This window comes from Salvia hispanica, unplaced genomic scaffold, assembly GCF_023119035.1.
Source record: "Salvia hispanica cultivar TCC Black 2014 unplaced genomic scaffold, UniMelb_Shisp_WGS_1.0 HiC_scaffold_189, whole genome shotgun sequence".
NCBI classification, from domain to species: Eukaryota; Viridiplantae; Streptophyta; class Magnoliopsida; order Lamiales; family Lamiaceae; genus Salvia; species Salvia hispanica.
The window spans coordinates 12,930-38,661 of NW_025951903.1; the positions used below are offsets into that span (position 1 = coordinate 12,930).

The 25,732-nt window shown below is 33.8% G+C and overlaps 2 protein-coding genes and 1 pseudogene across 2 annotated transcripts; 2 read left to right on the forward strand and 1 right to left on the reverse strand.

Annotated features, from left to right (window-relative positions):
- The first annotated feature begins 397 nt into the window (after positions 1-397).
- LOC125198684 lies at positions 398-2,681 on the forward strand. Its single transcript, XM_048096993.1, has 11 exons — positions 398-505; positions 620-686; positions 798-890; positions 991-1,075; positions 1,144-1,223; positions 1,342-1,426; positions 1,520-1,640; positions 1,782-1,942; positions 2,016-2,136; positions 2,206-2,424; positions 2,502-2,681. Exons 1-11 carry the CDS (start codon positions 398-400, stop codon positions 2,679-2,681), a joined length of 1,320 nt encoding a protein of 439 aa, XP_047952950.1.
- Positions 2,682-5,112: 2,431 nt separating this feature from the next.
- Positions 5,113-9,640, forward strand: LOC125198685 (annotated as a pseudogene).
- An 8,357-nt stretch (positions 9,641-17,997) lies between these two features.
- On the reverse strand, positions 17,998-24,037 carry LOC125198683 (protein argonaute MEL1). The gene is made up of 22 exons (XM_048096992.1): positions 23,449-24,037; positions 22,685-22,884; positions 22,259-22,408; positions 22,031-22,164; positions 21,838-21,944; positions 21,568-21,671; positions 21,159-21,297; positions 20,956-21,072; positions 20,736-20,846; positions 20,587-20,658; positions 20,390-20,509; positions 20,164-20,311; positions 19,942-20,072; positions 19,699-19,836; positions 19,463-19,605; positions 19,331-19,393; positions 19,185-19,248; positions 18,975-19,110; positions 18,811-18,884; positions 18,624-18,718; positions 18,519-18,550; positions 17,998-18,431 (listed from the first exon to the last, which is right to left on the reverse strand). The coding sequence occupies exons 1-22, from the start codon at positions 23,887-23,889 to the stop codon at positions 18,247-18,249; spliced, it is 2,904 nt and encodes a 967-aa protein (XP_047952949.1). The 5' UTR covers positions 23,890-24,037; the 3' UTR covers positions 17,998-18,246.
- Between the last annotated feature and the right edge of the window lie 1,695 nt (positions 24,038-25,732).

Here is a 25,732-nt window from a genome sequence, read left to right on the forward strand (position 1 = left end):
TTATTTGAATGTTCTAAATGCGTGAGAAACTGCCGTATGTGAATTGGGAAAATTAATGCACATAGTGGATAGAATGATGAAACCGCTGTACACCTAATCAATTACATTATTAGTATATGATTACAATATTTAGTTGTTCATAAAACTATTGCATTATGAGTAATCATTGGAGTTCAATTTTGAATTCAAAATTTGAGCCACTAATAAATTATGAGTAACCATTGGAATTCAATTTTGAATTCAAAATTTTAACTACTAATAAATTGCAATATTATAATTAATTGCATAAAAGTAACTCCCATTCTTTGTTATTTGTGAATCTACACTATAAATATGTAGCATGTGCAAGATTATAATCACTTCTTCATTGTCTTATTTTATTTTAGTTGTTGAAACCATGGAATTTACCTTCCTCAACGATCTTAAACCTTGGAATTCATCGTCAGTGATTCGAGTACGGTGTGTGCGTGTTTATGAATTCCTTAAACCTGGAGACAAATCAAATGTAATTTCGTTGGAATGTATTTTCCATGACAGGATGGTACGAGTGTCGCTTCTTACCTTATTACAGTTTTTAAGCTATTTATCTAAACCATTAACTGTTTATTTTTCCACGCAGGGCACTAGAATTCAAGGCACACTGCCCCATTATTTACAAAATAAGTTTCAAGACCATATTAAGGAAGGTTCAGTTGTTAATATCTGCTATTTTTTTGCACGAAGAAATCGAGTACGTACTCCTATTACGGATCATGCATTTGTAATAGCTATGTGCTCTAAAACACGAATATCTGAAGTTGACGACTCCAAATTTCCAAGATTTATGTATTCGTTTAAGACGTTTGATCTCATCAAGCAGATCACAAAAATGGACGAAGAGCCTCTCATTGGTATTTTTTGAGTATTACTTTAGCAATTATATTGTTATTATTGTTATTATTATTACTATTTGTATTTGTATTACCATTGTCTCTACTTCTATTTTTTTAGACATAATTGGTGTGGTTATCGACCAAGGCAAGGTCATTAGGCAACCTAATTCTCGCCTCATCGAGAGTGTGATTGCTGATTCGCAGTGAGTGTTGAAATATCAATTTGTTTTTATTTTCTATTGAAATTCATTTTCTACTATGTTGCTTACAGACATACCACCATTTGTTGTACACTCTGGGGTGATATTGTTGACTCATATCTCAAGCAAATTGGAAAATGTCGTAGGACAAGTACCTATCATTATTGTCCAACTATGTAAACCTACTATGTTTCGAGGTGATACTTCTTTCCTTCATTTTTTAAAGTTTTTTTTCGCAATATTTGATTTGTTTATATTTTTAATTGTAGGTGAAATTCGTGTTAGTACGTATTTTAATGCATCTAGAGTTTGCATCAACTATGATATAGACGAAGTTACCAAATTCAAAGAGAGGTATTTTTTCTTTTTAATTTTACGGCTTTTTGCTTTACTTTTCATGTTAATTGAAATATATGGCATCTAATCTACTCATCAATATCGTTTTAGGATTTCCGGTGACGATTTTTTCCCATGCCATGAAACAACTGTACCTTTCCCTTCGGTTGAGGTCTCTAATGAATTCGATGGTTTGGAGGTGAAATCTATTGAGGATGTTCACAAGCTTGAGGTAATTTTACTTTTTTTTTAAATTCTATTGTAGGTAATTTGTTTCGAATAAATTTTGATCTCTTTAACTACGTCCATTTTTCTTTCAATACAAATAATATCACCACATATCATTTCATATAATTGCATTTATGTTCCACAGGAAGGGTCGCATTGGATTTTTGGCAAGATAGAAACTGTAGAATGCCACTACGGAGCGTGGTTCTACATGGCGTGTAAAACATGCGTAAAAAAGGTGACTAAGGTGGAGAATATGTTCAACTGTGGATTTTGTGATAGTACTGAACGAATTGCCTTGCCGAGGTACGGTTGTTATGACAGTAATATCTCTTTCAGTTGCTTGAATGTTTAATCATTGTAGGTTTTCTATTTATAGGTTCAGGTTTGTTGTGAATGTTGTTGACAATAGTGGTAATGCTTCTCTGCTATTGTGGGATAGAGAGAGTGTGCTACTGTTAGGAAAAAGAGTTGGCGACATCGACGTTGGACCTGATGAGGTATGTTTGTTATGATATCATTTTATTTGGCAAAGACGTCATTTATGCTAATTTTATTATTATTTTCAGGCCAGCGATGCTGATTGTCTTCCTACTGAAATTGAGGACAAGCTCTTGGGTCAGAGTGTGCTTTTCAGAGTCCAACTGAGGAATGATTTTGCGTATTCGAATAATCATCCATATACAGTAAATAAAGTTTGCAATCTGCCGCATATCGTTGAGAAATATATTCCTACACAATTGGGATTGAAGTCCACTGCTACTTTGATTGGATCCGATGTTGGGGAGGTAACGATTTAATTACATGAAGACCATTATTAATATGGTTACTATTTTAAAATGTTTTTTGCATATTTTTTCCGCAGACCAATGGACCGGAAATTGTTCTTTCAAGCTCATCATCTCTTCCCAAGGAAACTATCACTACACATCCCACTGAAAGGTCAACAAAGAGATGTTTGGACCTCGAGTTTTTAGGAGAGACGACTGAAAGTGGAGAGGAGAATAAGATTAAAAAAGTGGCCATTAAGCAAGAAAAGGAATAACTCCGACGGATTTTTTTCTTATGGGTGGAGAGGATTGTAATAATATTTAATGTTTTGTTATTTTGGGAATGCAATAATATAACTCTGAAAGGTCAACAAAGAGATGTTTGGACCTCGAGTTTTTAGGAGAGACGACTGAAAGTGGAGAGGAGAATAAGATTAAAAAAGTGGCCATTAAGCAAGAAAAGGAATAACTCCGACGGATTTTTTTCTTATGGGTGGAGAGGATTGTAATAATATTTAATGTTTTGTTATTTTGGGAATGCAATAATATAACTTTTGAGGTTTTAATTTTGTTTATCGCCATTGTATTACTTTGATATAATTTTTATTGGATGTAACAATTATTAGTTATTAGTCAGCCGGTAGTATTACGAATTGAGAATACCACCAAAATGACAAAAATCCTCTAAAATTAAGAACAACCAACCTTTAGAGAAAAAATTGCGAATCTATTAAAGTGAAACAAGAAAAGTTCATTCTTTTTATGAGAACACTACCTTGGACTTGATATTAGAAAATTATAAAAGTAGCTTATTTTAGTTTATCTCTGTAACAAAATGATGATAGACTAATACCTTAGTCATTTTTGGGATAGCTTTCGAATAATGCTGAGATTATATTAGATTTTGGTTATTAAAAATAGCTCGAAAAAGTAGTTGTCCTTCAATATAGTCTGAGTTCACGATTCAAAATATAGTTAGAAAATGGGCAATGAAACTTTAATTTATGTAAAATTCCAACATAAATTTTAATTTATATTTCTAGCAAAACAAATGTAAGACTGGAACCATGACCCTATGGAGAATACACAGATTTTATTGGAGTAAGCTAAGTACATAAAATGGCTTGCACATTTATTATTATTACCGTTGATATTGTAACCGCCACGTTTTAAAATTTTATTAATAATAATTGGAATACTCATATTAAAGACTCATATATTATATTAACACTATAAATTACTGTATACAGATTTGTGAAGAGGCTCATAATTTATAGTAACGTCATAAATTATGAAATGCCATAACATCATTAATAGTAAATCCTAAATACAAGGTCCATACATATTTATAACATTTCATTCGTACTCACATTTTATTATAAAACTAAAACTAATATATAAAGGTAGCATCTACATTCCACTAACTTTTTCAACCCACTTTTCATTACAATTCTTAAAACCCGTGCCCGGTCAAAATGACCCGAATTATCCGAGACGGAGGGAGTATTATTTTTAAGACAATTGTTGGTAATTTAATTATTTCCCCATATTTAAGACTTGAAACTGCCAAATTTATACGATTAATGTGACAATTGTTTGTCAATTTAAGTGGGCAGTTACAAAAGCAAATTGAATAGAATATTTTGTAACATTTTATAAACATTACACAACACTCTTAAATATTAAAAAGTTAACTCACAAATTATAAATATTCAAAATGGTGGTAAAAAATTTGAATTTAAGTGAATTTAATTAAAAATTAGTTTTGTTATTTATTGTATTATGTTTAGCAATAACAAAGAAGTGATATAGAAATTTTATGTTGAATCGTAGCATGATTTCGACTATGATTTGAATTAATATAAAATATTTAGTAGAAAATATATATTTTATTAAATATACAAATATTTAAGTAAAAATTTTAAATCTTTCTTGAAGTGTTGCAAAATGATTAGTATGAAATTTATTTTAAATCAATTAATGTTTATAAAATGATTTTCAATGTAAAATGTTAAAAAAACTAAACCATGAATGAAGAAATTGAAACACCATAGCCGTTGGTTGAACATCATAGCCGTTGGGTGTTTCTATTTTAAAATTTTTCTTATTTAACTTTGATTGTGTAAGAGATATTACATTTATTGCCGTGGACTATTTTTTATCTATATATACATATTCTTAGTTGTCAAAAATATTTAGCATTGTTTGGAGATTTTGTGGACAAAGTTATTGGAGTAATAAACTTAATAGTTGTGTTCAAAAGGAGATGGCACATTACAGTTCAGGTAAGTTTCACATAGCAATTTTCATCGGTTATATATCGAGTACTATTTAGGTGGTTTGGCATATACCTTTGGCTGGTGTGCCTTAGCTATTACTATTCTACCATATTTTACTAAAAGTCGTTATCTAATTTATCAATTATATTTGCATTATTTAATTTATTTATTTAGTGGTATTGGATATATATTTGTGATTTTGAATTATGGTATAGATCAATAATAACACGATAGGTTAAATGTTTAGTGCAGATATTGGTTTACAAAAATTAAGGTTGCACTAAATAGGAATTTTGTGTCCTTATCATCTTTATTTATGTCATAATAATTCTTGCCACTAATAAATATTTACAATTCTTATAATGTGGCGATTATACATGATATTTAATTATATTTGTTTTTGTAATTTTTTTTAAATTGGACATTGTTTGCAGAATATTGTGATATTGGTGATGCTTCTTTTACATGCTCATATTGTGGTGCATTATTTTGGTATGAAGAACGATTGGGCAAACCTTCTAAACCAATTCAACCGAAATATTCAGTTTGTTGTGCAAATGGGAATATCCAAATTCCTAAGATGCTTCCTCCTCCTGAAGTTTTGCATAACTTAATGTTCTCTAAAGATTTGAAAAGTGACCACTATTTGAAAAACATTCGATCATACAATTCTATGTTTGGATTTACCTCGATGGGAGGAAAGATTGATAATAGTCTGTACACGGGTCGTTCACCTCCTACATTTCGTTTGCATGGCCAAAATTTCCATCTGATTGGTAGTTTATTGCCGCTACAAGGTTGTCAACCAAAATTTACTCAATTATACATCTATGATACTGAGAATGAGGTTAATCATAGATTACAATCAGTAAGGTATGTGGTTTATATGCTTTCACATTAGATTACATATTATTACTATGTTTTAGTTTAATATTTATTTTTTATATTTAAGGGGCAACAGTGCTGTGCATAATCTTCACTCTGAAATAGTCGTGGACATACAAAAAATGTTGGATGACTATAATGTATTGGTAAAAACGTTTCGAATGGCCAGACAAAAAATTGTTGAAGAAAATAAAAAAAATGTAAATTTAAAGTTACTTGGAAAGAGAAGTAGAGATGGTCGGACTTATAACCTACCTTCCGTGTCTGAGGTTGCCGCACTTATTGTTGGAGATTTTGATGAAGCTTTGGGTGATCGAGATATAATTATTGAGTCGCAATCTGGACAACTTCAGCGCATTACAGAACTACATCCATCTTATCTTGCTCTACAATATCCACTTTTATTTCCATATGGTGAGGATGGTTATCGAGAAGATATTGGATTTTCAAATTTGTGTGGTTCTTCAAAACGGAGGTGTAGGATTAGTCCAAAAGAATTTTTTGCATATAGATTGCATGAAAGAGTTGATGAGTGCTCTGCTATATTGTACTCTCGACGTTTATTCCAACAATTTGTTGTTGATGCATATACAATGATTGAGGCAGGCCGTTTACGGTTTGTTCGAACGCAACAAAAAAAACTGCGCGCTGAGATGTATAAAGGTTTGGAGGATGCAGTATTAAGAGGTGAGGCTGATGGGTCGAGACGTGGGAAAAGAATTATTTTGCCTTCGAGTTTTGTTGGTGGTGCAAGATATATGATCCAAAATTATCAACATGCAATGGCTATATGTAGATGGGTTGGGTATCCTAACTTATTCATTACTTTTACTTGTAATCCAAAATGGCCAGAAATTGTTCGATATCTAGAATCTAGAGGCTTGAAATCAGATGATCGACCTGATATTGTTTGTCGGGTTTTTAAAGTTAAATTGGATCATTTGATTAAGGATCTCAGAAAGGAGAAAATTTTTGGAGATGTAAAAGCAGGTATGCTAAGTTGTATTAGTTTTTTTTTTATCAATATTAGATTGAATAACTTATACTAAATACTTATGTTGGATTGACTCTTTTGCTTACAGTTGTCTACACGGTGGAATTTCAAAAGCGGGGGTTGCCTCATGCACATATTCTGCTTTTTTTTTAAGCCAAAGAAACAAACAAGTGGATGCTGATTATATTGATCAAATTATTTCGGCTGAAATCCCAGATCCACAGGATGACCGTTTATATCATGAAAATGTGGTAGATTTGATGATGCATGGGCCGTGTGGTGTTGCTCGACAATCATCTCCGTGCATGGCTAATGGACGATGTACAAAATATTTCCCAAAGAAATATGTTGATGCAACTATGTTTGATGAGGATGGATATCCCATTTATAGGCGTAGAGACAATGGCCATGTTGTTTTCAAGGGTGGTGTGTCATTAGATAATAGATTTGTCATTCCACACAATCGTGCTCTACTGATGAAATATGGTGGGCATATCAATGTTGAATGGTGCAATCAATCACGATCAATTAAGTATTTATTTAAATACATAAATAAAGGTTATGATCGTGTGACAGCGTCTTTTTTCCAATCTGATCGGGATGGTGTGGAAAAAAATGTAGACGAAGTCAGTTTGTATTATGATTGTAGGTACATATCATCATGTGAAGCTACTTGGAGAATATTTGGTTTTGATATTCAATACAAAGATCCTGCCGTTGAAAGATTAAGTTTTCATCTTCCAAATGAACAAAATGTGATTTTTGATGAATCTGAACCATTGGATCGTGTTTTGAGTCGAGAAACAGTTCATCAAAGCAAGTTTTTAGGTTGGATGGAAGCGAATAACACTTATATTGATGGTAGAGATCTCACATATGCTGAATTTCCAACAAAGTTTGTGTGGAGGAATGGTAATTGGCATATTAGGAAACAGAGATTTTGTATTGGGAGATTAATTTATGTTCCTCCAGGTTCTGGTGATATGTATTACTTAAGATGCTTATTAAATATTGTTCGTGGAGCAACATGCTATGAAGACATTAGACGTGTTAATGGTATTCTTTATGACACATTTTGAGATGCTTGCTATGCATTGGGGTTGTTAGATGATGATAAAGAATACATTGATGGGATTATTAAAGCTTCTGTTTGGGCATCTGCACATTCTTTGAGGTTGCTTTTTGTGAGTTTACTAGCATCAGAATCTATCGCTCGAGCAGACGTTGTTTGGAATAGTTGTTGGAAATTTTTGTCTGAAGATATTCTGTACAAACAACGGATGTTGTTACAACATGCAGGTAAATTTAGTATAATTGTGTATATTTTATTGATATTGGTTATTATATATATATATGCATGTTATAAATATTTTTTTCATCATCTTATGTCTTTCTTCTGTGATTGTAGATTTATTGTTGAAAGATGATGAACTCCAAAATTTGACTTTGGTTGAGATTGAGAAGTTGTTAGTGAATGTTGGGAGAAGTTTGCGTGAGTTTGATTGTATGCCATATCCAACTACGGAATATTTTCAAACTTCTCACAATAGATTGATCAATGATGAATTATGTTACGATCGAAAAGCTTTAGCAAGAGATCATTTAAACTTCCTCTCAAAATTTACAGATGAACAACGGCATATATATGATTCCATAATGGCAGATGTAAATTCAGATCATGGAAGAATGTTTTTTGTTTATGGATATGGTGGGACTGGAAAAACTTTCATATGGAAATCATTGTCTGCTGGAATTCGTTCGAAGGGGGGAATTGTTTTGAATGTGGCCTCCAGTGGAATAGCTTCCCTCTTATTACCTGGTGGGAGAACAGCCCATTCTCGATTTAAAATTCCTATCAATCCAAACGAAGATTCTACTTGCAATATAAAACAAGGAAGTGCACTTGCGGAGTTGATCGTCAGGGCAAAGCTTATCATATGGGATGAAGCACCTATGATTCACAGACATTGTATTGAAGCCGTTGATAGGAGTTTGCGTGACATCATGCGCGTGTGCAATGACTTGAGTTTGGAAACGCCATTTGGTGGGAAAACTGTAGTGTTTGGCGGTGATTTTAGACAGATATTACCAGTTGTTCCTAAGGGCAGCCGCCAAGATGTTGTGAATGCTACTATTAATTCTTCATATCTTTGGAAGGACTGTAAGGTTTTAAAGTTAACTAAAAATATGCGACTTTTGGGTGTTCAATCTGGTGAAGAAGCATCCAAATTAGACGAATTTTCTAAGTGGATAGCATCCATTGGAGATGGGGTTTTGGGGGGTCCTAATAATGGTCACGTCAATATTGATCTTCCTGTTGATATTGTATTGAGAGATGATGGGGATGCTATAAAATCCATTGTGGCAAGCACATATCCTTCATATATGAACCATGGTGAATTGAGCTCTTACTTGCATGATCGAGCTATACTTGCACCGACTTTAGATGTTGTTGACATGGTTAATGAATTCATGATTTCCTTGGATGATTCAGAGGGTCGTGTTTATTTGAGCTCAGATAGCATATCAAATTCTGATACAACTTCAAATGCTTTTGCTCAGATTCATTCAGTTGAATTTTTGAATAATTTAAAGTGTTCTGGTGCACCTAATCATGAGTTATTATTGAAGGTTGGCACTCCCGTAATGTTACTTAGAAACATAGACCATGCTAATGGATTGTGTAATGGTACGCGGTTGATCATTACACGTTTAGGTGATCATGTGTTGGAGGGAAAAATATTGAGCGGTCATAATGTTGGGCATAAGGTGTTGATTCCTAGGATGTCATTAACGCCGTCTGATCCAAGGTTGCCATTCAAATTTCAACGACGCCAATTCCCCTTGGCCGTGTCTTATGCCATGACAATTAACAAAAGTCAAGGTCAATCGCTTGCTCATGTTGGCTTATTTTTAAAAAGATCTGTTTTTAGCCATGGACAATTGTATATATGTTGTTGTGTCAAGAGTTACAAGTCGTGAAGGATTGAAGGTTTTAGTTTGTAATGAAGATGGTGATGGTACCTGTGATTCTACTGTTAATGTTGTTTACAAAGAAGTTTTCCAGAATTTATAAATTATTATTAAATTTTATTGAGTTCACTTTTTTTAATGCTTGATTTATTTATGCTTTGCCTATGTAATTGATTATTTTATTTTTATATTGTCGCTATTGTCAACACTAATTTTATCATCTTTGCACGCCTTAATTTTTTAAAAATATGTACATAATCATTAGTTGCATTAGCACATTTTTGTCGTACTCAAAATTATACACCAATACACTTTTTATATCTTTCACTGATTTTAAATTCTATTAATGTATTGATATGTCAATGTTGAGTATTCATAATACAAATAAAAATTTAGTAATTTAATCTATCATAATATTAATAGCAATATGCATGTATTTTGTTGGCCAAATTCACCATCAATATATTTGTGTATAATTTTTTTTAACGTTTTTTGATTTTATATCTTTTATAATGTTTTTTATTTTTTATATCTACGATTTTAGATTTCGTACCCTCATTTTATCATTTCATAAAATTATTTCAACGTATAAAATAAGTGTGATGAAAATAAAATTGGTCGTGCATCGCACGGGTGTGATACTAGTTTCAATAATGACGCAAATGAAAGAATAAATATCTTATTTCGTCTCATAAAAATAAAAATATTTTATGCTACAAATAAAAAGTAAATAAAATTTCTCGAACTTTGTACTATAAAAATATCCAATATTTTATTTGTTTGGTACTTTTATCCAATTTATTGATTGTCTGATATTAACTAATTTCTTAGCCCAATTTAAAAAATGCTATAATTTGTGGGCCAATATTAATTGATGGGCTTAGATTAACTAATTTCTTACCCCATTCGGATCTTAATTTTTGTTTCTATTTTCATTTCAAGAAGCAAGGGCTCTGTGATAATTCGATAAATTTGGTTTTAAAAATCGATCAAGAAATTCATACTCCATTATTCAAATTATCTCATTATCTATCATACAAATCGTCTAATTCAATGTAATGCTGTGGTGCATTGTGTCTCAAATTGATGACGTGACCACATATGTGTCACATGTTGTCAAATTAATGAAGATTACTATATAAAAATGTGTATATCTCAATTTCATCATATCCAATACAAGTACTCCACAATTTTACTCAGACCAAAGCTTGCTACTCATTCACTAATCTAATCATTCAATTTGAAAATTTCAATTTTTGCACATACCGATTCATCAATTCAATGCAACCATTTCGCATGAATATTAACAACTTTGATATAAAAAAAATAAAAAACAAAAACAACTTTGGTATCAAAATGTAACCCCTATGTGCTATTTACATTCCAAAATATTTTGAAACTCTATATAGCAAGCAGAGGGACTCAAAACAAGATACTATCAATAAAAAAGAGAGATTATATCCATCAAAAGGCCAAAATGTTATTTAGATATATTACCATTAAACAAGCATAGGCTCAGATGTAAAACATCACATCCTTAACAAGTCTTTGATCTTAGGCAGAGGGGCAACCTCCTTGTTCCCCTCCCGACCAGCATCAGAAGTCGATCCACTGTCAGAGAAATCACTGCCTTCAATATAGTAACGAGCACCAAAAGCAGCAAGATGCGCAGGCGGAACTGCAAACACAAGGAAGATGTTATCTTAGGAAAATTACAGAAGAGAGAGTTAGACTCGATCGGAGAAAAAACAACGAGCACCAACCTACGGACACCGGGCATACCTGAAAAACAAGAAGAGACATCACAGCAATGCAGCACAAATGTGTGCAAAGTAATTTAAAGAGAACACTCACGTATAGCACAAGCTGTTCGTCGGAACTTGTATGCCATCAGAAGTGAAGGCATTAACATGGTAGTGCGTGGGGCGACTTGTACCCTGCTCGGAGGCAAAGCAACAGATGAAATAAATACGAAAATAGAAGGCTACACGTTAAAACGGATATTTTAAGTTCCGGCACTAGAAGTTTAAAACGGAGGCAAAAACTTTCCTTTCACGGCCATCTCCAACACACTGTTTCGACCTCCAGCCTACCAAAATGATAGTAGCAACAAGACAAAACAAACAGTGAATTACGCAACATCTTTAATACAGACCTTTGCATTATTCTGCACCAAGAATATAATGCCAAGTAGCGAAGAAATTTTGTTATGGACATTATTTATTAAGTTTTTTAACAGTAAATACATGGAAAATCTATCAAAAAATTCAGTTGTTATTATTATAACAAGTTACGAATGATATCATAATTTTTTAATAAGAGAGAAATTTTTAAAATATTGATATTGAGTCCATTTTTCTATAGTTTTATAGGGACCCATCGAAATTAGTTACCAACATTATTAATTTAAAAATTTTAATGTTATTAGTATTATTTTATATTTGATCAGTACCGTGATATTTAACTTTCTAGTTTCATCACTACCACTGCCCAAGTATTCCCTTTAACTCAAATAAAAGAACAAACTTTTCTCCTTTCATCTTTTCATAACAAAATTAAAAAAGAACATGATCATAAATATCACATCACATGCACATATTTTTTTCGCTCTTCGTCCATCGTGCTCCCCTTTCCACAATCCCAAATATATGATTTAGGTATTCTCTACCTATTTATTGATATAAGCTAATTTCTTTATAAAAAAAATTACTTAAATCATTTAACCCGATTGTGCTTTTTATCATTCCAAAATATCTTAGACTTTATATAGCAGGAAATGCAAAAACCACCTCTCAAAAAACAAGAAATCAAACAGAGAGATTATTAAAAGATATCAAGATAGCCAAAGGTTTGTAGTTGTAGAAAAAAAATCATGAATTGTTTTGAAGGCAAAATATATAACAATAAGCAACTGTTGTTCTCTTTCGCTTCATTAACAACTTTGTAAGATTATCGATGGTCAGAGATTCTCTAGAAAATTGAATGAAAGACAAGTTACTACTTCACAGTTGAAGGCGACATGCCAACGCCCCAAGGATAGAGAGAATTCAATCATGCATGTCTTTATATTTATTATCATTTGGTTTCTCCCATGTCTTTATAATTTAAATTTTATTACAACAACGATAAGCTTGTGACCAACCAATTGTGTAATAATCCATTTCGTAAAACTTGACAGTTGAATACAATGGAAGAAAGAGACCTGTAACTCCAAGTGTGGGACAGTGGAATATGATCGATAAGGCAAAAGAAAATTACTTTGTCAATCATAGTCTACGCACCCGACCCCTACCTATTTATTGATTTCTTCTAATTTCCTGAAAAATACAAAAATCATTAGGTTCAAATAGCAACACATTGTATTCATTATCAATTTAGCATGATTTAAATTTGGTCGTGCGTAGCAGATTTATTTCCCCTCGTGCCAAAAGTGCGGCGCACGTGCAATTGCACTTAAATAACAAAGTCAAAACTAGTGTTTGACTGATGAGACATGTTGTTGATGTAGAAGCTACTACTGCTTCTGCTGCATCTCCTATCTATTATCCAATGTTCAAAGAAGCAAAAAGCAAGCCTCCTGAGTTCAATTTGCAATAAAATCACAATTAGGTCCAACCAATTGAATCATGGTATAGTGCTTTTAAGAATTAGGCAAGTGCTCATTACCATTATTGCTAGCAAAATAGTACTAATGCACTTTTAATGGTCTGGAGTAAAATCAAAACACATATATTATCATGACTACAATGACAAGATGAAAAAATAGTGTAACAATCATAAATAATCATCATATCACACTCCTTTGCAAATGACTCAACACCAAAACAACCGGAAATATTTTTGAGGGAGGGAAATCAAAAAATAAATAAATGATTCACGCAGTTGAAATTAAATGAATGCGGCAACTCACTCTTTCTTCTTGCCTTCATCCTTGCTCTTTGAAATCCTCTTATTCTTTGTGCAGCAAATCAAACAAAATTCAGCAATCGAAGATAATAAGGTAAAGAGTGTGTAGTGTCGTCGTGTGATTCGATATGAGAGAAATATATCTGGCGACCATTTGTCGTCGTGTGTACTGACCTAGGGACACCGAGCGAGTACATCTGGCATACCTGAAAATGAGAAGAGTCGTTAGAGAAAAATGCAGCATAAATGTATGCAATGTGATTTAAAGGGAACACTCACGTATAGCACAAGCTGTTTGTCAGCATTTGCAGACCATCGGCTGTGAATGCGTTCTCATCATAGAGATTAGAGGACATGGTAGTGTTGTTCCTATCATTGTGATTAGCAGCAAAGAGACGTGTATAATAGTGGGTCGATCACTGAGATATGGAAACTTTCCTTTCACGGCCATCTCCAACACATTGTTTCCACCTCAACAAGACACAACAACAGTGAATTATAACATCTTTAGATAACTTTAAGACAGACATTTGCATTTATTTTGAGGGAGACATTCTCCAAGTATTGCATATATTGTTTCCCGGGTTTCGATACATTCTTCGGTTGACAGCACTGTGAGACAACCGGAAATATACACACAATACGCATTCTACACACACTATACACACATTACAAACACCACTATACACATACCACGCATACCATATACCAAATACACACTGCACACAAAATACACACACTACACACATTACAAACACACTATACACACACCGCACATACCATACACACAATACACAACACTGCACTCACTATGCACAAAATACCCACACACCTGCACACACTATACACAATACACACATTGTACACAATATACACACACTAGATACATTATACACAAAATACACACTACATAGTACATACACTATTCAGAAAATACACAAAATTTACACAAAATACACACTACACAAATTTTACACAAAATACACACATTGCACACTCACTATTCACAAACTGAAATTTCAAATTTGGTTCAGTTTTTCAGTTTAGTTCAGTTTAAAATTTTTGTAAATTTAAATTTTTCGACACAGTTCAGTTTGGATTAAAAAAAATCTAAAAACTGAAAAAAAAATCCAAAAATCATATGCTTAAAATGTGTATAGTGTGTGTGAAGTACGTGTAGTGTGTGAATTGTGTGGAAATCCGTGGTGTGTGTGAAATTTGTGTAGTATGTGAATTGTGTGTAGTATGTAAAGTGTGTGTACTGTGAGAGAAATGTGTGTAGTGTGTGAAATGTGTGTAGTGTGTGAAGTATGTGTTGTAGATATATAAGGAAAATATGTAATTTTAACTATTTGGAATTACAATTTTCTACTTTTGATATGGAATTTAAATTGTGGAAATGAAAGATTTGGAATTGCAATTCAATTCCAAATCCAAATATTTTTATGGAGATTTGTAATTGAAGGCTTCCCATCCAAGTCTACCCCTCTAATTCCATATCCCAAAACATAGCCTTTGAGGAATTATATGTGAATTTATTTTTCCATCTAAACATTTTGAATCATGGTATAGTGCTCTTAAGAATTATGCAAGTACTCATTATCCCATTGCTAGAAAAATAGTAATGCACTTTTAATGGTCTGATTAAAATCAATACACATACATTTACATTATCATGACTACAAGGACAAACATTAAAATAAAAAAAAATAGGGCAACAATCATACTCATTATATCACTCCTTTGCAAATGAATCTAACACTAAAACAACAGGAAATATTTTTCTAATAGGGAAATCAAGAAATAAATAAATAATTCACGCGATTGAAATTAGATGAATGTGGTAACTCACTCTTTCTTCTTGCCTCCATCCTTGCCCTTTGAAATCCTCTTATTCTTTCTGCACAATATCAAGCAAAATTAAGCAATCGAAGATAATAAGACAAAGAGTATGTAGTGTCTTTGTGCGATTCGATATGAGAGAAATATATCCGACGACCATGGTGATAGCAACCTTGCCTTAGCTTGCGCTTGCGATAGAAAGCCGATAAAGTTTGCGCTAAGCATAAAAACCCTAATTGCAATTGCGGCTATTTATTTTGGGCTTTGAGAATTTCTAAAAATTATTAATACATTTCTTAATAATATAGCAGTTACAAACTTTTAAATTAGTGTAATCGCGGATTCAATTATAATTGAATTATACCCAAAATCTATTTTAATAATGATGCAAATGAAAGAATAAATATCTTACTCCGTCCCATAAAAATAAGGAATATTTTATGCGACAAATAAAAAGTAAATAAAATTTCTCCAAGTTTGAAAATTAAAAAATATCTAATATTTTATTTATTTGGTACTTTTATCCAGTTAATTGATTTTCTGCTATTAACTACTAATTTCTTAGCCCAATTTTTAAAAGTGCTATAATTTGTGGGCCAATATTAATTGATGGGCTGAGATTAACTAACTTCTTAGCCCATTCGGATCTTTAATTGAGCTCAACCTCACTCCATAAAATGTCAATGTTGGCACGAATTTTTGTTTCTATTTTCGTTTGAAGAAGCCTGTAGTTATGTAATACTCCATTATTTTAATCATCTCATAACATAACATACAAATCGTCTAATTCAATGTCATGTTGTGGTGCATTGTGTCTCAAATTGATGGCGTGTCCACATGTTGTCAAATTAATGAAGATTACTATATAAAAATGTGTATATCTCAATTTCATCACATCCAATTCAACTTATTCACTTGAAAATTCCAATTTTTGCACATGCCGATTCATCAATTCAATGCAACCATTTCGCATGAATATTAACAACTTTGAAATGAAAATGTTGTGCTATTTACATTCCAAAATATTTTAAAACTCTATATAGCAAGCAGAGGCACTCAAGTATTGCTCATATATTTTAAATTTTTAAGGGAGACATTCTTCAAGTATTGCATATATTGTTTCCCGGGTTTCGATACATTATTTGGCAGACAGCACTGTGAGACAATAACATTCTATCGTCCCTGCAAAGAAAACAGAAAATTGTATTGTTATAATGACAATGATCCAGTCATTTCAGGCAAAATGACAATGAGCAATTGGAGTTGTTTTCCTGTCTTGGAAGAAGTCTCTGCCTCGAGATCAATCAAGGCCTTCTCTCTAGGGCCATAAGCAATTTACAAACAATGATGATGGGTTGGTTTACATACCACTTAACTGTTGCTATCATTAAATTTTCAGTTATTATTATTGGAATATGATCGATAAGGCAAAAGAAAATTACCTTGTCAATCATATATTCTACTTTCACGGCCTCTACCTATTTATTGATTTCTTTCAATTTCCTAAAAAATACAAAAATCATTAGGTTCAAATAGCAACACATTGTATTCATTATCAATTTAGCATGATTTAATTAATTTTGGTAGTGCGTAGCAGATCTATTTCCCATCGTGCCAAAAGTGCGGTGAACGTGCAATTGCACTTAATCAACAAAGTCAAAACTAGTGTTTGACTGATGAGACATGTTCATGATGTAGAAGCTACTACTGCGCTGCATCTCCTATCTGTTATCCAATGTTCAAAGAAGCAAAAAGCAAGTCTTCAGGCCTCGTGAGTTCTGCACCACATTCTGGCAGAGCTCGCTCGTCTCTATTAACTGTGAATACCTCTCTCTGGGTTTGTTTTCGAGGATCTAGAGATCGATCGATGACAATAAAAGCGTTTTGTTACAATCTGCACTTTGTGATCTCATCAAGGAACTAGAGAGTATGTTTAATATCATGGTTTAGGTTTTGGCGTTTTGCACGTCAGTCGTCATTCGTCCCCTCCAGAAATTTTTAACAAAAATATACCAAAGTAGAGTAGATTTGCAATAAAATCACATTTAGGTCCAACCAATTGAACAAGACTAGTTTTTTATTTTATAGAGAATCAAATTATCCCTTCGTGCATGCAACTAGATTTTTTCTTTTGTGCAAAAAGTGCAAAGTCCGTACAAAAATAGTTTGTGAGCGTATATATTACAAATAGGTAAGTCGAAAAAGCAACTAACCCTGTAGAATATTACTCCTTTCATATGAAAATGTAACCCGATTGTGCCTTTTTCATTCCAAAATACCTTACTCTATATAGCAGGAAATACAGAGGCACTCAAAAACCAACCTCTCTTAAAACATGAAATCAAAGCATGAAAAAGATGCTGAATATAAAATAATAGTACTACTACTATATATCAATTTCAATACCAATAAATAAAATTTTACTCAAATCAAAGCTCATTGACAGAATCAAAACCGTGGATACTTTATTGTCTTTTGAACAAATTTTATTGTCACCGTCATAAACTCAAATATGATGGGATACATTATAGTACTACATATCACAAATATAATAATTCAATTTAAAAAAAAATTATTTTGCATATACCGATTCATCAATTCGACTGAGTCAGTCATGCAGTCATGCAGTCAATTCTACTGAATCTCAGTCATGCTACTGCTTAAATTCACAAATTTAAAGAACACATAGTAACAAACTGCAAACTCAGAAGAGGCAACTAAACCATTTCCCTTGAATATTAACAAATTTCACATAAAGTAACCCCTCTTGTTCTTTTTACATTTCAAAATATATTAAAAACTATAGATCAGGAGAGGCACAAAAACCAACCTCTTCAAAAAGAGATTATATCCATCAAAAGCCCAATGTTTAGAGTTTAAGCAAAAACTGAAATTGTTTGAAATTGTTTAAGGCAGCATCATCAGACAAAATATATACTACCATCAAAAACTGCAGAAGGATCAGATGTAAAACATCACATCCTTCACGTTGTCTTTGATCTTTGGCAGAGGTCCAACCTCTCTGCTCCTCTCCCGAGTAGCACCCCGACCAGCATCAGAAGTCGATCCACTGTCAGAGAAGTCTGTGCCTTCAATATAATACCGAGCACGGAAAGCTGCAAGATGCGCATAGTATGCAGGAGGAACTGCAAACACAAGGTAGATGTTAATTTAAGAAAGATTACAAAAGACAGAGTTGGAACTCGATCAGAGAAAAAACAATGAGTACTGACCTAGGGACACCGAGCGAGTACATCTGGCATACCTGAAAATGAGAAGAGTCGTTAGAGAAAAATGCAGCATAAATGTATGCAATGTGATTTAAAGAGAACACTCACGTATAGCACAAGCTGTTTGTCAGCATTTGCAGACCATCGGCTGTGAATGCGTTCTCATCATAGAGGACATGGTAGTGGGTGGGGCGGCTTGTACCCTGCTCGGAAGCAAGCAGCAGATGAAATAAATAAATAAAAACGAAAGCTACACATAAACGGATAAAAAGTCAGCACCAGAAGAGTTTAAAACCTGGATGCCAGCATGGCTACAGAGGTAGAAATCGAACTCAGTTGGGTGGCATATCTTTGAGTCGACCACGGTGCCTAATCAGGAGAGAAAGCAAGCATTGTTATAAAGAGGAATATGAAAGGTGATTAAACCTGTAAGGACATATCTGACAGCATAATTGATACCAGGAAGAATGTTGCCGCTCCTATCAGTGTTGTTCCTATCATTGTGATTAGCAGCAAAAAGTCGTGTATGGTGCCTCTTTTGCACGACGATAAAAGTGACCCTTGGCATGTAGTTTTCCTCAATAGAGTTGCAGGCCTGAAAATCATCATTTACAAAATAAAATGAACGATGATTCAGATGGAATATCTAAGAAAGCACAAAAGGCATACCTTCCTTATTGCCTCCATTTCATGAAGAAGGACCTGACTGAATTGTCCTTCACTCACCCCATCCCTGCCATTTCGAATCAGTAACATAAGTTTACTATAATGAAAATAACACCAGATAGTAAAAGGAAGGTAAACATCAACCAGACCTGTAGAATATGAGCCTGTGAGGTTTAAGCTTAGTGGATTTGTAGAAAGCCACCAAATGCTCTCTGCAAAATGGGAATACATTAGTAGGGAAGGAAATAAATAAGAAAAAGGTCAAAGAGTGGGAAACTAACCTAATCATTCCACCATGGATGACTCCCCTTTTAGGATCCTCTCTCTTGTTGTACAGATCCTGAATGATTTCTTCCCTGTGAGCCTGTGTAGAAACGAGTGCTCTATACTTCGTTACTTCGGGCCAGTCAGTTGAAGCAACAACCTGCATACAATGAAATGATGAGCCAAGTAGTTGTATGAATGATGACCTGTTTTAATAGAGCAATGAGATTGGCAGAGTAAGAGGTTACTATACCGCAGCTATAGAGGGACTCGAATCCTCTCCTGGTTGAGGATGAGTAACATCTGCTCCGAATATAATAGTGGGTCGATCACTGAGATAAGGAAACCTTCCTTTCACGGCCATCTCCAACACACTGTTTCTACCTCCAGCCTACCAAAATGACAGCAGCAAGAAGACAAAACAAACAGTGAATTAAGTCGGGAGATGGTCTTTTGTAAATTGATGAAACATCTATAGATAAACTTTAAGACAAACCTTTGCATTTATCTTAAGTGAGACATTCTCCAAGTATTGGAAATATTGTTTCCCTGGTTTCGATACATTCTTAGGTTGACAGCACTGTGAGACAATACCCAACTCCGTTTCACAAACTCGTTTTATCGTCCCTGCAAAGAAAAAGGGAAATCGTACTGTTATAATCACACAACACAGTAACATTTCGTATGAGGCTTCAGAATCAAGTCAAGGTAGATTAACCATATGATCCAGTCATTTCAGGTAAAATGACAATGAGCAACTGGAGTTGTTTTCCAGTCTTGGAAAACTCGGTCTCGAGATCAATCAAGCCCTTCTCGATTGGGCCATGTGCATTGCGAACAGGAACTAGAGGTCTTCGATTAAATTCCTGAAACAATGATGGGCTGGTTTAATTGCCACTTAATAATTAGATCGACTACAGAATAAATCAGGAAGAAGACCATACCATCCCTTTACTGCAACACATATCAATCAAATCATCACAAAATTGGCCAGCATGATCACTACGCATCCTAGAGAAGTTGATGCAAGCCCAGAAATCAACCCTTCCTCCATTAACCATTTTCTAGAAATATCAAAGCTTTAGTTAAATGACTATTATTAAACATTGTTCTCAATAACATAAGCGTAAAAGAAACTTACCTTGTCAATCATGTTCCACTGCCCCACACTTGGAGTTACCAGACTATTTTTACCAGTCTCGTGGTATTTCAGCTGTCAAGTTTAATAAAATGAAATATTAAAAGTCCTGATATTTGACAAATGACAACAAATATCAATTAGTATCATACCATAGGTGGAGGCAACACACGTGCATCTATTGATACCATCTCAGATCTAACATTAATGCCAAATTGTTCATTGACAAGCTTATCGTTGTTGTAATCATTTTTACGAACCATCTGCAGATAAGTATTGTAAGTATTGCAGCTATTGCTCGCTCACAAGCTTATAGAAACATGGAGAAACCAAATAATAATAGATATAGCAGTCATCATAGTGAATTCATGCCTGGAGGATTGAACTTTCTCTATCCTTGGGGCGTTGGCATGTCGCCTTCAATAGTGCAGTAACTTGTCTTTCATTCAATTTTCTTGAGTATCTCTGACCCTCTACAATCTTACAAAGCTGTAAAAGAAAAAGAACAATAGTACTTAATAGAGAACATAACTTAAAGAGAATTAATAAGAACACAATAACAAATAAATAAATACCTCCATTGGAAGATAAATGGGTTTACTGTCACTGCCTGCCTGAATCGCTGGCAAAGATGGATATTCTAGATAAATATTGTACTGTTTAATGAAGTATTGTGCAACAGATATCTGAGCTTCCATTCCATCCAAGGAAAACCTGTATACAATGTCAGATAAAAGTGAATTTAATTTTCCAATAGAACAACAAGGAAAACAACAAGCATTTAGGATTATAGGTCAGCCTCAGATAGGTGCTGAGTTAGTATAATAAGTGAAGGTGGGTCAAACAAATTTAGTAGATTGAGCATCTTAATAGCACAAATTCTAAAGAAACATCAGAATTATTTAGACACAAAATAACCTACAATAAAGCATTCCATAAAAGCCAAGTATGAATACACTAGAAAAAAGTTCAGATAAAGCTCACATCAACTGCTGGGTGGACATGGTTGTGATGCTGGAAATCTTATGGCGTCTGATTTGACCTAGATGTTCGGTCTCCACCCGTACACCCTTTAAAGCTTTTTTGACCTAGAGAACATGATGTTATTATCCACACAAGATCGTTGACATAAGATAAAGTAAAGTTGAATAAAATTAGAGTTACAACAATTAAAAATTAACTTAATATGATTGAAAAAAATGCACATTATCTAAACTAATGAATTTGATGCTGAAATCTGAAGGTAACAAGTACCTTTATGCGATCTTGGTCAGATAAACCCCTAGACAGGTCTTTGTTGATATGTTTTCGGACATATTCCGAGACACAAATAGGTTCAAAGAATGCCCTAGCAGACATATCTTCAAGAATATAAAAGCCAATTAAAATTAGTTCACGACATACCACAAAATCAAGTGCAAAACTCCCATGAGAATGAACTGCATACCAATGTTGAGAGACAGGCCCATCTGTGTAGGGCGAAGGCTTTGATAGAAGCCCTTCCAATACATTAGACCATTTCCTAGCTCTCCTATATCACCCAGCATAGGCGAGAAAAATGACCTCCCAACCACTGCGCAGCTGAAGTAAGAGGATAGATCATGATTATTGATTTACACAAACAACTAAATACTTATATGAGAGTGTGTCACTATTTTGATCAAAAAAATGGCACCTGTTAGAAGGATTCTCCCTCAAAACCACATCATATAATTGCAGGGTTTCTTGTGGCAGATCCAGTTGTCTGCCCCGTATGAATTGCTGTAGGTGATGCAGGTCTACTTTGGCAGCGAATTTGATCGACACTTTGAACTTGCGCTCTCTCCTGCATGTATGCATGATAAACATTCTGAGTAAGAGGCAGCATGCAGTGAAGTAAAACATAAAACAGTATCAGCCCAAAATTAACTGTAATTTTATAACAGGATGAATATGAATTAAATATATAAAAGAGTCATTCCACCAAACTAAAAAATCTAACACCGCTGCCACTCAATCTCCATACACACATAACAAATGCAGATTAAGCAATATTTGGAATAAACTCAAAGATAGGACTGACAGCACCAAAGAGAGGATATTATGGATATCTAAACTTTACCTCGACTGACTATCGCCACTGTTGAGCTCGACCACAAAATCTTTTGATTCAAAAGGCAACTCGCCAGCAGCGTAGCAACTTTTTCTTCCATCATACGCGAGCATCTTCTTCCCTAGATGCGAGTCCTTATAGTTTGTAACAAGCTGGTTCAAAATCTCTCTACACACCTTCTTAGATGTCACTTCAGGTGATATTGAAACCTGCGGAAATCATTGACAAATACACATACTAATCAAGATGCTAGGTACACTCAAGCACTCACATCTGTTCAGAAAATTCGGATTGAACCGGTAAAACAGTAAAACTGGCATGCTTATAGTGAAAATATATTCATATACATGAAAATTATGGCCTAGCAGATGTGAGACTATGCATTTGTTTATTAAAAAGTCAAAGCAAAAAAATACACAGAAAAAACATAACTCAGGAAAAAACACAATTAACATTATAAGAATGTCTGTTGAAACGTTGTTAATAAGCAACAACTCAACTAGGACATATAAACTCAATAAATATACACCAGACAAAATAATTAGAATTCTGCAATCAAAAGGTGAAAACACATGTGAGACGATGCAGTTATTAAAGAGTGAAAGCAAAAAAATACGCAAAAAAATATGACTCAGTTAAAAAAATAATGAACATCAGAAGAATGTCTGTTGAAACTTTGTTGATACGAAACAACTCAACGACGACATATAAACTCAATAAACATACACGATAAAAAAACAACAGAATTCTGCAATCAAGAGGTTCCAACTCACATCGTAATGGCGCAGATCTCTGTTCCCGATCTCCGTCAGAAAGTGATTCGCCTTCACCACCACTTTCCGGCCGTGGCTTCCGAATCCAGGCCTCGGCGGGTACCTGACCGCCTTCGACGAAGCCGGAGGCAATTCCGGCTGAACCGGCGGAGGATTCGCCGCCGCCGCCGGAGGTCCCTGCGTCTGAGGCGCCTGTGACGAAGATGCCTTCAGCGTGAGCTTTTGCTCCATTTCGTGAGATAGCGACGCCGCCGGCTCCGTCCGCGACGGCTGAGAAGGCGCCGCAGCGACTGATTGCGGCGGCGCATTGTAGCCTCCGGCTCCGCCGCGCGCCGCCTGCGGACCTCGACCGGCGTCCGATGGTCCTCTTCCGCCTCCGACGCGGCCGCGTCCCCAGCCTCCGCCTCCTCCGCCTCCCGATCGGCCTCCTCTTCCGGACATAATTTGAGCAATTTCAGCAATTTCTCACTCTAGAAATGACAGTACTCACCAATATCGGAGAGAGTAAATGTGAGTGAGAGAGTGGGAGAGATGGAGAGAAATGGAAGGAGGGTTTAAATATAGACGTGCGCCCTTTCTCTCTCCTATCTTTTTCTCTCTGGAATTAAAAGAGGCGCTATATTCCTTAACTCTGAACTTTTAATTCTCTACTTATTTTTCTCATCTATATTCCTTTTTTTCCATTTCATTATTTTTCTCATCTGTATTCCTTTTTTTCCATTTCATACCCTTTAATTTAAACTTTTCTCCCAATTTTCCTAAATTAAATTTTCTAATATTTCAATATTTTTTCCTTCAAATTCGTCTCGTTTATACCAATCAATACGATGTTCATATTTATCGAAAAAATGAAACAAATTATAACTACGAGTGGCAATGTCGGGTTAGTCATTGATTAATACTTAACGGAGGTGCAAATGGCACGTCAAGTCTAACCGAATAAGTCACAACCCATTAGATTTAGCGGTTTATCAGGGTTAACTCACGTGTTAGGCGTGAACTAGCATGTGGTGAGGAGTACTTTCAACAACCGTTCAGGCGGAGTGTACTATGTGTTATGAGATGCGTTTTGTTAACATTACGTATAGAAATATGATATTGCAACTGTCCTTTCAGTGAATGATTAGTGTTTTTGTATTTTAATTATAATTATTTTTTAAAGTTAAATAATTTCATTTCTTAATTATTTGTATATAAATTTATTTATGAAACAAAAACAAGAGTTGAAACCATGGGCGTAAATAAAGTTATAAGATATTATTATCGGAGAGATGTTGACGATATTAAGTAAGGAAAAATGAATATGTGTGGATCATAAAAAGTGTCTTACTTATTATCGGAGAAATGTTGACGATATTAAATAGTAAGGAAAAATGAATATGTGTGGATCATAAAAAGTGTTTTACTTGCAAGATATTATTATCGGAAATGTTGACGTATTAAGTAGTAAGGAAAAATGAATATGTAAGGATCATAAAAAGTGTTTTACTTTTAAAATATTATTATCGAAGAAATGTCGACGATATTAAATAAAGTAGTAAGGAAAAATGATGTAAATAAATTGATTAGATAGTATCCTAAATTATAATTATAAATGTAGTACTCAATAGTACTTTCATTTCCTTAATTCCTTAGAAAATTAACACTACTAGTAACTCAAGAAATAAAAATAGTAGTACTACAAGTTTAAGACATTAAAAAGTTGATTTTTATCAAAATAAAAAATGGCAACGGTTAGCACTGTTTACGCATATAATGCTGAAAAAGTGATGTAGGTGTTCGGGTGAAGGTGAACTGGTGAAGGAGATGAAAAGTTGTCATCAGCAAATTTAATTATAATTAAATAATATTATTTCATTAGTTGTCTCTCAAATCTAAGAAAGTGTATAAATTATCTTGATTCTTAATTTATAATCACAACTACAGTATCACATTATTAATAAGTTTAGAGTAGTATTAGACTATTAGTTGATATATGAACATGGTAGTAAGATTTCTTTTACATGTTGAAATCATATTATTGTGTAAATAAATGATTTATTATACATATAAAATATTTTAATATTTCATAACAATAAGTTACGGTGGAATCAAATTATGTACTAGTACAAAACTTGCAGTCATTATCCTATTATATTTTATTGAACTTTTATCCCAATTGCGGAATTGAACTAAATAGTAGTAGTAGTATATGATAGTGAATGACATAAGTTTAAAGAAAATTAGTCTTGATAGTCAACAATACTAAGAATTAGTTATGATAGTGAATGATATAAGTTTTAAC